Below are 13,976 nucleotides of genomic sequence, written 5' to 3' on the forward strand. Positions count from 1 at the left end.
CACAAGCTCAAGGGAAACAGCAGAACGCACAGGAGAGCCAGGCACAGCTCTGTCTGAGGACACAGCTGCGCTGCCAGCTGAGCTAGTTCAGGAGTGCACTACTTCTGGAGCTTGGACATCACGAGTGAAACCTACTTTGCACCAATATAAAAATTAATGGATTTTAACACTAGTAACTACTCTGGTAAAAAAACTGAAAACATACTTCAGATAAGGCTGGAAGTAACTTTTCTTCCTTTTCTTCCCAAAGGTAGAGAGGCCAGTCTGTCTGAAAGCACCTCACATTCAAGTGCAATGAATCCACATATAAACTCAGGTATTAGGAGAACCTTTCTGCTACAGGAGTGGAAACTCGCCAGACCCACAAAACATAAACACGGGAGATAATGGGGTTTATCAGCCTTTAGCTGTCGGATGTTGGCTGTTCTCATCCCGTGCCTCTATCCACATCTACCTCCTTCAGCAGGCAGTTGTGGCACCTGCCTGACTCTGACGGCTCGGAGCTCACAGCAGGTACAAGTGCAGAGGCAGAGCTGGGAGTCAGGCGCTCCCCACTGCTACGCTGGGCACTTCAGTGCATCCCAGGAAGGGCAGAGAAGCTTCCCGGGAAGGGCAGAGAAGCTTCCTGGCACAGCTCTTCCCAAGGACACTGCAAGCAAACACGTGCCGAACCCATCTAAGGATTAGCCCCTCTCAGGTTTTATGTTTTCATTCACCTCAGTAGAAACTGACACTGTTTGTACACTTTAGGGTGCTATTTACACATCCTCTCCACCACAACAAAAACAGAAACTTACCAGTAAAAAGCAACTTTGTCCCCAAGCTTCTTCTCATTGACATTTCTGTCCAGGAGGTTGTAGCAGATGTTGGTGGTCGCTCCTTTCATCCACTCGATGAAGATCTTCCCCTTGGTCACATCGAAGTTGTAGTTCAGGAAGGGTCCCGTGTGCTGACGCTTCCAGTAGAACTCTTTCGCGATGTCCCCCCAAAATTCTGCAAAGGCAACGGGCACCGGAGCCCGTGAGCGGGAAGCGGGGATGAGGGACACGGGGATGAGGCAGGTAACATCCGTGGGGACACTAGGGGCACCCCCCGAGCACCCCACCCGCGGGGGTTCGCCGAGAGCTCCCCGCGCTCCCCCCAGCCCCGCGGGCAGCCCCCGCAGGGCCCGGGGAGCCGCCGCCCCGCCGCGCCGGCCCCGCTCACCGTGCGGCTCCTCCACGGAGCGCTGGTACAGGCGCTGGTAGTGGGGCAGCGAGGGGACGTGGGCCGCGGGCAGCAGCTCGGGCCGCGGCCGGTAGAGCCGGGCCTGTTCCCCCGGCAGCACCATGGCGAGGCACCGGGGCTGTGAGCGGGCGGGGGCCGCCCAGCCCCGCTCCGCCGCCGCGCCGAGCCGGGGGCGGGCACGGCGGGCACGGCCCGCCCTCACGGCGGAGCGGGGCGGCGGCCATGTTCCAGAGCCTGTGCGGGTGTCGCCGTGTGTCTGGTGTCCCCGTGTCAGTGGTGTCACCCTGCCAGCAGTGTCCCTGTGTCAGTGGTGTCCCCTTGTTTGCCTTGTCCTTTCTGTCAGCGGTGTCCCGCTGTCAGCCGTGTCCTTGTTTCAGTGCTGTCCCGTGTCAGTGGTGACACCCTGTCAGCCGTGTCCCCTGTGTTAGTGATGTCCCCTGTGTCAGTGGTGACACCCTATCAGCCAGGTCACCCTGCAGCTATGTATCCTACCCACCGTGTCAGCAGTGTGTCCCTCACCAGTGGTGTTCCACTGTCAATCATGGCCCTTCTGTCAGTGGTGTCCCCCTGCCGGCCATGTCCCCACGACCAGCAGTGACCCCTGACAGCCATGTCCCGGTGTCAGTGGTGTCCCCTGTCAGCCAACACCCCCCTGTCCTGCACCATCAGCCCTGTCCCTCCATCAGCCCTGTCCCTCCATGCCAGCAGTGTCCCCCTTTAACAGCCCTGCCCTGTCAGCCACCTCTCCCTCGCCAGCAGGAGTTGTGTCCCCTCTGTGCCAGTCCCTGCCACTTTGCCAGGCAGAGGGAAGAGCCCAGGGCACCGTCCGTGAGCTGCTCCTTCACCAGCCCCAGCGCAGGCCAGCACTGGGTATGGCCACACTCCGTGCCTTGTCCCCCTGCGGAAAACAACTTTCGTGTGTATCCATGGCCCTCCACTTCTCCTCCACTGATCTGTGTGCGCACAGCGAGCTGTAGCAGTTCACTGAGCACCCTTTTTCTGCAAAAACTTTGTACAGACCTTTTGAGGTAGTGAGAAATTAAACATTTTTTTCAGCAAGAACGCAATCAAATGCTAGAACAGGATCCCAAAGTAGGAGCAGGGCCACAGTCTTTAGACACAAAATTCAACAAGATAAGCCCCTGAGTAGCCATGCCCCATTGGAGCAGGAGGCTGGAGCTGAAATTTCCCAAGGACCAACGTGATTTCATGTGTCTGGTCTCAGAGCAAGAGTTGCCTGTGGTTTTACCTCCTGCATCAGACCCCTTGTTATCCCAATCCTTAACATTCCCTGCATTGAGCTCAACTGCCCCAACAGCATTGCCTGCCCTATGACATTGCCTTCCAAGAAGATATTTCTTAGGCAGGCTGACAAAACCTCAAATTCCTTTACGCCACTGGGGAACTCACCCCTTGGAGGAAGCACTGCTGTGCCCAGGCCGCCACCTGCCCTGGGAATTTTGTGCTGGTTTGGGCCAGGGCCAAGGAGCACTCAAAAGATTAAAGTGCATAAACTTGAAGTTGGCACAGTGTCAGTGAGCAGGTACAGCCTACTCCGGTACCCTTGGGTTTTCCATGCTTTTGTGCACTCCCTGGGAGTGTTGCCCTGCTGTAGACTGGAGGAGACAGAAACCTGTGGGCTGGTTGTCTGCCACTCCAAGCAATGTTCTCATCAGCAAAGTGGCCAGAAACAGCTCTATACACAAAAGCAGCAGCATTGGTGTGTGTTTTTCATTAAGGATGTTCCCTAGTTTTGAAGGGCACAGCTGTGCTGCAGCTCCCTGCTCTGGTGTCAGTTTGCTGCCTGCCCACACTGCTTCAGGGCAAAGGTTCTTCTGTGACTCGTTTGGGAGGACACAGCTGGTTTACTCCGAGGTGAAACCCAGGAGTAGTTCAGGTAATACCTCCCTCCATGGACTGTGTCCTATGGACAGTATCACCCCAGAGATATTCTCTACACACCTCCAACATGAGCTCAGCAGGATTCACATCCCAAATCTGTCAGCCACACCATGCTGTAGCCCATGTAAGAAAGCTTCCTCAGCTATGTGCTATGAAATTTCTGTCCTGGACAGCTACAGTGTGGCCTCATATTATTCATTTCATTGTTTTTAACCAAAAAGATAAAAATAAAAATGAAAAAATCACAGGAAGGTCAGTGTGCAGGGTCTCAATCTCAATCACATGAATGAAGGTGAAGTCTCCAGCACAAGCCCAATGTCCAGGTTTAGCCCATTCCTTTTTTTGACTTTCAGCCTGGGATCACTGGTTTCTGAGCCCAGGCTTTATCTGTAGGGAGACCAGTAAGGATACAGCTAAATCCTGCAAAAAATTTACCTTGACCACCCAGCAGTATCATTACCTTCAAGTTCCCTATTACAAAAGGGAAAAAGGGTTTTTTAAAAGAAAAAGTCAGTTTGGCTCTGCAGCCTAGGCTCTTGGACAGGGGTATTTTTGAAGCTCCTCAAGAGCTATGGGAATTGCACTCCAGCACTCCCCTTGGATTGATGGTCTGGGAACAGCTCCATGAGTTTCTGGGTACACTTGGCACATCATTTAACCCCAGTTGGAAACCACTCTGATCCTCTCCTGAGAAGTGGGACAAACCCAGCACCTCTAATGTCCTTCACAAGCCACCTCACGCTGATAATTTTCTGTTACAAGTTGCCAGCCTTCAGTTCCAGCAGCCTGTGTCCCAGGGATTTTGCATTTACCAGCAGGTCTCTAACAAACCCTCTGCCCCTCTAGGTGCCAGGAAGGGGGCTGTCATTCACCCCACTGCTGGGAAAGGGCTTTGTCACTCTCCTTGTCACAGGACAGTGTCCCAGAGCCAGTGAAGAGGTGGTTTGCAGATCTGGGAGGTGCTCTCTGCTTCCCTTCTCATTGGCCTTTTGCTTTCAGTGATTTGGCCAGCTGAAATCCCCCACCAGCCTCAGTGACAGTGATTTCTGTCCAGCAACTGTTGCCCGTGTGTGTAGGGCATTCTGAGCCACAAGGTTGGGGCAGCACCATGTCCCACAAGCCCCACAGCTGTCCTTCATTCAACATTGTCCAGCTTGGGCTGCTGCAGCCAGGGAATTTTGTTTTGTGCTGCAGCTGTCCACAGCTGTGGCCCAGGAAGCTGCCTGATGTGGAGAGGGTACATCTCCTCTCAGAAATGCACCTGCAAAGCAGAAAATTCCAGATACTCTCCTGTTGTTTTCTCCAGCTCTCTCCTCTTCCAGTAAGTCTCCAAGCAGCGGCGTACAGGGTTGTGAACCACAGAGGCGGTACCATCAGTCAGACCCCCGTGGCACAAACACAGCCCTCCTCACATTTTCATTTCAGTGTCCCACAGCTGAAAAACCACAGAATCGTGGAATGCTTTGAATTGGAAGGGAACTTAAAGCTCATCTCATTCCAACTCCCTGCCATGTGCAGGGACGCTTTCCATTAGGCCAGGTTGTTCCAAGCCCTGTCCGACCTGTCCTTGAACACTTTATGGATATGCCCAGCCTTCCCTTGGTGATTTTATAGGATCTAGGAAAGGGGCTCCTGCTGTGTGACCATGCTTTGCTGCTCCAGTTCCTCCACCCCAGGGCAGTTTGCATCCAGCTGGGCTCCTGCCCAGGGGCTGGTGTGTGCTGGAGCTGGATGCTGCAGGGTTTGCTGCCAGCTCTCCTAACTCACCAGGCAGTCCTGGAAAATCAGTTGCATTTTAGGCCCTTTATTGCCTCTTCCTGTAAAGGAATAAAAGTACTTAAAGTGTATATGTTAATTAAATTACTTAAAGTGTATATGTTAATGTATACTAAGGTCTCTTGAAGAGACTCAGAGGGTCAAAAAATATATTGGCCAGGATATGTGGCATCTTGCTCACACTCTGCTTTGGATACTCTAGAAACTTGGGATACTCTGGAAACAGCCTCTCTAGTGCAGCACCCACAGCAGCTCAGCAGTTGTGGTGGGACCCTTCACTGCATCTTCCCTGACATGAAAGATCTCAGTCCTGGAGATGCTGGGGGTGGGGGAAAGAAACTGGAAAGTGTGAACTGTTTTGTACACCTCAGACCTCCTGGTCCTGGTGGGGTGAGCAGGAGGCAGCCTCACATGGGAAACTTGTGCTAAAATTTGGGGAAAGTACTGCTCCAGGTGAGCAGGTGATTTACCTGGGGGTCCAAGAGGGGTCACAGGGCATTGCCTTCTGACTGGCCTTATTACCAATGAATGTGGGAATCACATCCCCTTTCATGCAAATCGCTGAGGGGATCAGGCAGGAAGGATGCAGCCCACAGCAGTGGAGGAAGGAACCCAGGAAGGCGCGGAGGTGTCTGAGCTACACCAAGGCACCAGTGTGATGGCTGAGGCTCATGGGCTTGTCTGCAGGAGGACAGCAATCCATCTCCTCCCCCCCTGCCTGTCCACTCCTCCCAGAGCATCTCCTGGGCAGGGCAGCCTGGACCAGGACCTGGTGAGGCAGATTCAGCAGCTTGGTGTAACACCTGTCAGTGATGCTAATCAGAGAAGGCATCATTTTATCATAGATCTTACTCTTGGTGAATTTATCACAGCACAAACAAGTTTGTGCCTTGCATGGCCATGCCAGAGGCACTGGGAGCCTTTATCAGAATATCCTGCAGTGGGAAGGGAAAGATTTCTTTAACCACAGGCAAGGGCAGAGAATTAAGGGGCAGAACAAAAGAGCAAAGGATCTGGAAGGAATCACAAGTGACACCAGCAAAAACTCCTGGGACCTGCAGAGCAGGGGTGAGATGGAGTGGGAGGCACAGGAGATGGACTGAAAGGATGTGACCAGGTTGTGGATCTTCCTGCTGGGGCTTTCTGGGCTAATTTAGAAATTAGCTAGGCTGTGCAGCCCTTCACTTGTGCTGGATGAATCAGCACTCAGCAGCAACAGGGTTAAACACCGGGCTGTTCCCTCTCCCCACTGAGGACACTCCCCGTCGTTGCTGGCTGCAGAGGAAATTTTAATCAGCACCGTGATAAGAGCCCTTCAGTCCTGCTGGTAGTTATCAGCTCCTTTGTTTGTAAATGTAACTGCTCAATACCAATACACTTGGCTCTGGGTTCCGGCACTGCCCTGCTCCACAGCCCTTTGGCTCAGGCTGCTCCCTCCCTCCAGCCACCCCTTAATCAGGGTGTTAAAACAGCCCAGGTTGTGCTGAAAACAAGGATCAACCCTGAGCTGTATCCTTTCTACCCCTACTGTCACTGGGAGAGAGAGTTCTGAATTTGAGGCGGTTTTAAGCTTCAAGGAGTAGCTGATGAATATCAGAGCCTGGTAATTTAGCCCTCTGCAGAGTACAGACAATATATTCATAATCATTCTATATGGAGATGAGCAAGTAGTGCAATCAGGCTTATAAATCAAACCCAGGAGACATGTTAGTGCTGTTTGCCTGAGCTTCTTGAGCGATCTATCCACAGGAAAATGTCTGTCTGACTCTTAGATGGGGCCAATTAACGTATAAAGATGCTCTCTCCTCTCACAGTGGCTCATTTGTTTACTTGGGCTCTGCCAGCTGGTGCTATTTTCATTCTGGGAGAGGGGGCCAGGTCGGTAAGAGATTTGTTGGAAGCCTGGGCTGCAGAGGAAGGGAAACTGCCTCAGGAGAGAGGCATCGGCTTCATCAGCAGCACAGCAAGGAGACTGGGGTTTAATAAACAGCTTCCCTGTGTGAGCTGTCCCCAGGCTTCAGAGCGTGTCCTTTCACTCCCATAAACGTGGCTGCATCCTTTTGTCCCTGTTTTATTGAGCAGGGAGGGATAGCTGGAGCTCTGGGTTAGGCTCGGTCATGCCCAGGGTGAGGTCGTGTGGACACACAGGAGCACATCCCATACTCTGGCAGATTGGGAAACAGCACCAGTGGGGCTGTGAGGGTGATGCCAGCACCCAACAAAGCAGCTCTGCTCTTGCTTTGCTTCCTCCTTCTGGCTTGGCAACATCCTGCCCCACGCCATGCCCATGTGCTGGGAGCAGGATGGGATCTGCTTTGACTGAGCAGGATTTAAGGCGGTGCAAGGATGCACTGGCAGCCAGGCAGAGCTGGAAGCAAAGGGACAAGGCTGGAGCAGGACCAGCACGGAGCTGAGGTTGCTGCTGACACCAGAGGGTGGTGTGGTCTCACGCTGGAAAGCCACCGCTGGAGACACATCCCTGCTCTGGCACGTTTGTAAGGAGAGGACTTGGAGACAAGCTGACATTTATTTTTTCATAGAGATTTTTATTTTTTAACAGACTTGGTTTAAATTTTTGTTTTCTACAATAATTCAATGTAAAAATCCCAGTACAATATACAACAGTTTGAACATTTGGAATAAGAAATCCAGCTTGGGGAGACACGTAAGTTCAGCTAGTTCCTAACACAGGTAGCAAATTCCCTCCACCCTCCCCCAGATTTCCCAGCCAGGAAGGCATAAAGGCAGGAATGCTTTACAAATGTCACACCCACCCTATAAAGACACTGGGTGCCGTGTCCCTGCAGTGGGATATCCCCTAGAAAAGGGCATCCTCCCCTCCATGGGATGGCTGGCAGCCTCCAACACGGCAAGGCAGAGTCTTCAGGGAAGCGAGGCTGGCCGGCCCTTGTGTGAGTGACACGGGATGCTCTGAAAAGGCCCTGCATGCAGGTCCTGCAGGGTTTGGAGCTCCCTTGGCATGGAGAGATGACCTGTCCTCCCCTTGGCAGCTCTGCCAGCAGCCTGGTGCCCTACTGCAGCCGTAAGGCTGTTGGAAGGGGATGGCCCTGCAGGGCCCAGCCTAAGGGGCAGAAAACAAGGACGATGAAAGATCCCTGTCTCTTGGGTCTGAGGGGACATCACTGGCCTGGGAGCTGGCAGCTTTTTCAAGAAGCCTCTTTGGGTTGGTCCACAGTACTCAAGCAGCCTGGGAACGTTCCTGCTTGAACAGCCTGGAGTGGTCCTGCTCAAATGACATGGGGTGGTCCTGCTTGGGCAACATGGGAAGGTTCTGCTCCAGCTACATTGGATGATCCTGCCCAAGCAGCCTGGAAAGGTCCTGCTTGAGCAGTTTGGGATGCTGCTGATCAAGCAGGGTGGGATGGTCCTGCTGGAACAACATGGAATGGTCCTGCTGGGGTGGTCCTGCTCACGCAGCTTGGGATGGCCCTGCTTGAGCACGGTAGGATGGTCCTTGTGAGGCATGGGATGGTCCTGCTGGAGCAGTGTGTGGTGGGTCTGCTTGAGCACCATGGAGCAGCTGCAAGTGGCAGGGATAATTCTTCATGTTCTGCAGCATCCCAAGCAATGCATTCAAAGCCATTCCTGGCCTTTCTCACCCCTCTTGAAATCCTTCACTGCTGGAAGTGATCCTAGGGGAATCTGGTCAAGCTCCATGTTCCACATCAGTTATTGCTAATGTTAGATCAGGACATTGGTGACTTTATCTGGCTGAGTTACTGAAAGCTTCCAAGGGCAGAGGTTCCCTTTTCCCCTAAGACCAGCTCCAGCTGCACTAGCCCTAAGGAGAAGGGCTGATGTTAGGAAGGGCCCTTCCTGTGTGCATCAGGGGTAGCTGAGCTGGTAGTGGCCTTCCTGGGTCAGTACAGGATGGGATATAAGGCAGGAGAAGCGGGAAGAGAAGCAGAAAATTGTAGCTGAAGTCAGATGTGCTGGGAGTAAAAGAGTGCAGGGAGGAATGGGAGAGGTCAGGCTGGGAGAAGATTGGAAGTCAGGACAGAGGTAGGAGATGAAGGAGAATGTAAGGCCAGTTAGAGAGGGAGCTGTGAGGTAAGGAAGGATGGCTGGAGGTCAGGGAGGGGTGGAAAGGGAAATCTGTGAGGTTGGTAGGACACTTAGAGAATAAAGAGGGATGGGAAGGTGGGGAGAAGTGGAGGAGCATAAAGAGAAACAGGGACACTGTGGGAGGCAAATGACAGAGGATAGTGAGATAGCCAGATGTCGAGTGTGAGAGGGACAGGGAAGAGGTGAAACTGCAGGAAAACGTATGGAGAACAATGGGAAGTGGAGGGTCACGGGAAGAACTGAGGTGGAGGAAGAAATATGAGATGGAGGGTGAAGGAGATGGAAGATGGTGGAAAGGACAATGAATATGAAGAGTGAGGTTGGGGAGGATGAGGAGACTGGGCAGATGGTAGGAAGTGGAGGGTAAGGAAGGACAGGCAAGTAGTGGGTGGTGTGGGGCACGGGGAAGGATGGAGGACAGTGGGAAGTGGAGGATGAAGAAGGTGGACAAAATCAAAGAGGAAAACAAGGAGAGTTAGATGGCATGTGGTGGAGGAAAAGATGAAGGGGAGGTGGAGAAGAAGAGGAGGGATGAGGAAACACTAGGAGATGAACATGGATGACAGGAGGAACAAGAGACTAAGGGGACAGAAGAAGACAAAGACTGGAGGGCAGTGGAGGAGGATGAATGAGGAGATGGGAAATGGATAAGCACAAAGAGGGATTGTAAATGTGGAGGTGGAGAAGGTAAAATTGGGTGACATTAGCAGTTGAAAGAATGGTGAAATTGTGGGAGGTGAGGGTGGATTTTGGGATGGGGAAGGGAAGAAGGTTGAGAGAGGAGACAGGAAGAGAGAAGAGGATGAAGAAAGATGTGGAGAAGATGAGGAGCAGAGGACGTTGGGGTGAAGGTGGGAGCCAATGGAGAATAGGCAGGGGTAAACTGATGGTAAGATCTAGAGGACAGTGGTGAGAGCTGAAGAAGACAGTGAGATGTTGACATGAATATGAAAGGAAAAGCTGAAGGCAAAGCAAGGCAAAGATGGATGGGGCAGGGTGAAGGTGAAGATGGAAAAACACATGAGAAGAAGGTGGTGAATGAAGGTAAGGAACAGGATGTGGTGAATGAAGGAGCAGGTTAGAGGGACGGGCTCAAAGTGTGGCAGGAAGACTGGAGGGTGGAATATGGAAGGCAGTGGAGGAGCACAGGAAGGAGGGGTGGGAGGTGGTGGGTGATGGAGAACAAGGAGGGATAGGATGCAGTGTAGGATGCAGGAGCACAAGAGGGCGGGAGGGGACATGGTGGGTAATGGAGGAGCACAGCATGGTGGGGAGGGATGGGACAGCTGATGAGAGCACACTGGAAGGACTGTGGAAGGAGGGATGGGATGTGAAGGGAGTGGGGAGAATAGGGAGGGATTGGAGGTGGTGAGTGACAGTGGAGCACAAGAAAGGGTAGGACACAAAGGAAGATGCAGGACAGGAAGGAGGGACAGGACAATGGTGGCTGATGGAGGAGCACAGAAAAGGATAGGACCTGGTGGGTGATGGAGGAGGGTGGCAGGGAAGGATGGGACACAGTAGATGACTGCAAGGAAGGAGGGACGGGTGAACAACAGAGAAGCAGTGGGAAAAGGGTTGGGACATAAAAGAAGGTACACAGGAGGGATGGGGTTTGGTGGGTGCTGGAACATGGGAAGGAGGAATGGGATGGAGTAGCACAGGAAGGAGGAAGGAGGGCTGGGTTGGGTTAGGGTTGATGAAAGCACAATAAAGAGGGATGGAACATGGCAGATCAAAGAGCAGGGATGAAAGGGATGGGACATGAAGGATGATGGAAGAGAAAAAGAAGGAGGGTGGGTTTTGATGGGTGATGGAGGACCTCAGGGTCAGAGAGATTAATGGAGCGAACCTTAGGGGAGGCTGGGACCAGCAGGTGATCAGGGAATCACAGAATCATTAAGGTTGGAAAAGATCTCTGAGATGATCGAGTCCAGCTGAGGGGCACAAGGGCAGGGAGCCACGGGCAGCGGAGGAAGGGGGAAGTGGGTGTGTGTGCAAGCTGGGGTGAGCTGCTGGACAGGCTGGCATGGGACACGGCAGCCGTGAGAAACACCAGCATCACAAGGACAATGCAGAGCTGAGGGGAGCCTGGTGTGAGGTGGCAGTGCTGGCAGTGAGGACCCGTGGGAGTTGACAAGGAGCCCTGGTGGTGTGGCACAGTTGGGGTCAGCATGTAGGGATGGTGTCAGGGACAGACGGGTGAGGAGAACATGGGACACCATGTGTGGGCTGGGCAGCAGGCAGGATGGCAGGAACAGAGACACAGCATCATGTCACCCCACACCTCCCTCTGCAGCAGCACTGCCCCAGACAGGACAGGCAGCACAGCCCCCCCACCACAGCACGGGAAGACAGCACCAAGGGTGGGGGTGAGGGGTTGCAGGGCCTTTATTCATCACACAACAAGCAGGCATGACACAGGGGTGCAGGATGGGGTGGGCAGAGAGCCTGTCATCGGGGCAGGAGGTGCCCTTCATGCGACCTTGGCATGGGCTGGTGAGAGGAAGCGGGAGGACAGGGCAGGGGCAAGCGTGGCTTTACCCAAAACACCTCAGGTTTCACCCCAGGCTGGGCACTGGCATGTGGACAAGGGCAGAATCCATGGAGGGGCTGGAGTAGAATCAGCCACCTCTACACCTCAAGCAAAATTTCCTCACAAATTCCTTGCCGGCCTCATCTCAGCCCCCCTGGGAAATGCCCATCACCACTATTTACAGAGTAAGACAGAACTGACCAATATTACAAATAATTAAAAGGCAGTTGTAAAAATGAGAAACCACATTCCAAAAAGTAGAGAGTCTTTAAAAAAAAAACCAAACCAAACCAAAACCCCAATTATCCATGAAAATGCTAAAAACCACCCCGAAAATATCTATGTACAGCAGGAGATTGCCCGTGGCAGTGCTGGACCCAAGTCCTCCGTGGCAGGCAGGGACACAGCCTGGCCCTGGCTGCTGGTGAGGGTGGGCAGCACCTGCCCTGAGTCCCCCACCCGCGTGATGAGGGTCCCCCAGGGGCTGGCCGGGTGCCGCAGGAGCAAAAGGCCATCGGTGCTGGGCCTGCTGGGCCCTGGCTGATGCTGGTGTGTCGGGGACACAGGCAGTGAGCGGCTGTCGCGGAGATGCTGACGGAGGCTGCGACGTGGCAGTGATGCAGCAGCTGCTGCGGGCAGCGAGCGGCCGGACAGGAGAGGGCAGCAGCCTCGGCAGCACCAGCAGTTCTTAAGAGAAACTGCGAGATGACAATGTGCAGAGGCCCTGGAAGCAGTGTACAGAGCTCCAGAGCAATGCACAGAGCCCTTGGAGAGGTGTACAGAGCTCCTGGAGCAATGCACAGAGCATTTGGAACAGTGTACAGAGCCCCAGAGCAATGCAGAGCCCTCGGAGCAGTGGATGGAACCCCCGGAGCAATGCAGAGCCCTTGGAACCCTGTACAGAGCCCCCAGAACAAGGCACACAGCCCCAGAGCAATGTGTTGAGACCCAGGCACCTGCAGGCAGCTCCATCTGGGTGAATCCCTGTCTGGCCCCTGGCAGGCGGCTCGAAAATAGGTCAGGCAGCTGCCTCAGTAATCTCTGTTCTCTCCTGGAGCTGCACAGAGGCACCAAGGCTGCTCTGTGTGGGACTGGGTCGCAGTGCCCCAGCCCCAGGAGCTCTGCAGTGCTGTGGGGGCTGTGGCTGCTGCCCCCTCCCTCCCTGGGTAAGGCTTTTTCTGGTGGTGACAGAGGGATGTGTGGCACAGACCATTGGCCACGCTGCAGCCTCCCAAACCACAATCTCTTAATCCAATTGGTGCCTCTCCAATGTAGCTCATTTCGGTATTTTTAAAATGCACTTGGTTTTACATTGCAGGCTGTCCGGAGTTGGGCAGAGCCAGAAGTGGAGGGAAAAAAAAGAGAAAAGGAAAAAAAAAAAAAAAAAAAGAGAAATATGTATATTCAGCACTTGGAGAAGAAATAACTACAAGTGGCCCCAAGCAGGGAGGTGGGTGCAAGGCAGGGGCACCACAGCCCCTTGGGAGCAGGGGATGTGCACACACACACACAGAGGCACAGGCCACCTCTCCCCACGCTGTGCACCCAGCGATCCCAGCTCTGCAGCTGGAGGAGCCCGGAGACCACCCGGACCCCTCCCAGCAGCCAAGGGCCAAAACAGCACCCTAAGAGTAGCAGGGTGGCCGAGAAGGGCCCCAGCCAGCCCAGCCCGGGTGACCACAGGGAGCCTCCCGCCTCCTTCCTGCCGGGGAAGCACACGCTGCCCGCGGCTGATGCAACCGCGCGGCAATCGCCCGCGGGATGCCGGCAGGGCGCCGGAGCCAGCACCTCCATCCGCGGGGCGGGTGCAGCATCACCCCTCGGCCAGTGCTTCCCTACGGCGGCCCAGCCCTCCCTGTCGACACCAGCAGCCTCCGCTGGCTGCTCTCCCTTTCTCAGCGCCTGCGACCCCTCGGCCCGGCAGGGTCTCGTCTGACATTGCCGGCGCGGTGGCACCGGCCAGGACCCCCCGATGCTGGCAGCGGGTCTCTGCGCAGGCAGGAGGTGATGCAGCCACCCTGCCAGGGTGTCCCCGCACTCCGGGGCTACCGGCAGCCTCCGGCTCCACATCTGCTTCGTAAGCGTCCCCGGGGCCGAGGGGACGTTTAGGAGACAGATGAACCCGTGCCGCCTCCGAGAGGCGCCCCGCGGGCTCAGCGCGGGCGCTCTTCCGGCAGGACAGTGGATGGCAGGCACGCTGCGTCCCCCGGCCCCCCGTCCTCACTCACTCGAGGCCCCCGGCTTCTCCTCCGCCCTGGGGGGGTCCGCGGGGTGCAGTTTGCACTTGGAGGGGGAGTGGCGGACCGCGGAGCGGGATGGCCGGGCAAAGCAGGAGGTGAGGGACTGGGAGCTGCAGTCACACGCCGTGTCCTGCAAAGATAGACAGGGCACAGCGGAGTTAGAGGGGTCAGGCACCCTGTCCCCCGCCACGGCGGGACACCCCGGGGGG

General features: G+C 54.7%; 2 protein-coding genes across 6 annotated transcripts in view; both read right to left on the reverse strand.

The window, feature by feature from the left end:
- ACSS2 (acyl-CoA synthetase short chain family member 2) overlaps positions 1-1,381 on the reverse strand; it is a 31,551-nt gene extending 30,170 nt beyond the window's left edge. For both annotated transcript variants that reach the window (XM_053993028.1, XM_053993027.1), the window contains exons 1-2: positions 1,207-1,381; positions 798-993 (exon numbers count right to left, since the gene is read on the reverse strand). In XM_053993028.1, coding sequence (XP_053849003.1) covers positions 798-993; positions 1,207-1,330 — 320 coding nt within the window. In that variant the 5' untranslated portion in view covers positions 1,331-1,381. The remainder of the gene's footprint in view (positions 1-797; positions 994-1,206) is intronic.
- A 6,670-nt stretch (positions 1,382-8,051) lies between these two features.
- SOGA1 (suppressor of glucose, autophagy associated 1) overlaps positions 8,052-13,976 on the reverse strand; it is a 28,715-nt gene continuing 22,790 nt past the window's right edge. For 3 of the 4 annotated variants that reach the window (XM_053992843.1, XM_053992841.1, XM_053992842.1), the window contains exons 15-16: positions 13,756-13,897; positions 8,052-12,846 (exon numbers count right to left, since the gene is read on the reverse strand). In XM_053992843.1, the coding sequence (XP_053848818.1) occupies positions 12,818-12,846; positions 13,756-13,897 (171 nt within the window). In that variant the 3' untranslated portion in view covers positions 8,052-12,817. Of the gene's footprint in view, positions 12,847-13,307; positions 13,898-13,976 lie in introns of those variants that run through there. The other variant, XM_053992840.1, reaches the window with a different exon arrangement.

The sequence above is a fragment of the Vidua macroura genome, chromosome 17 (genome assembly GCF_024509145.1).
Source record: "Vidua macroura isolate BioBank_ID:100142 chromosome 17, ASM2450914v1, whole genome shotgun sequence".
Classification (NCBI taxonomy): domain Eukaryota; kingdom Metazoa; phylum Chordata; class Aves; order Passeriformes; family Viduidae; genus Vidua; species Vidua macroura.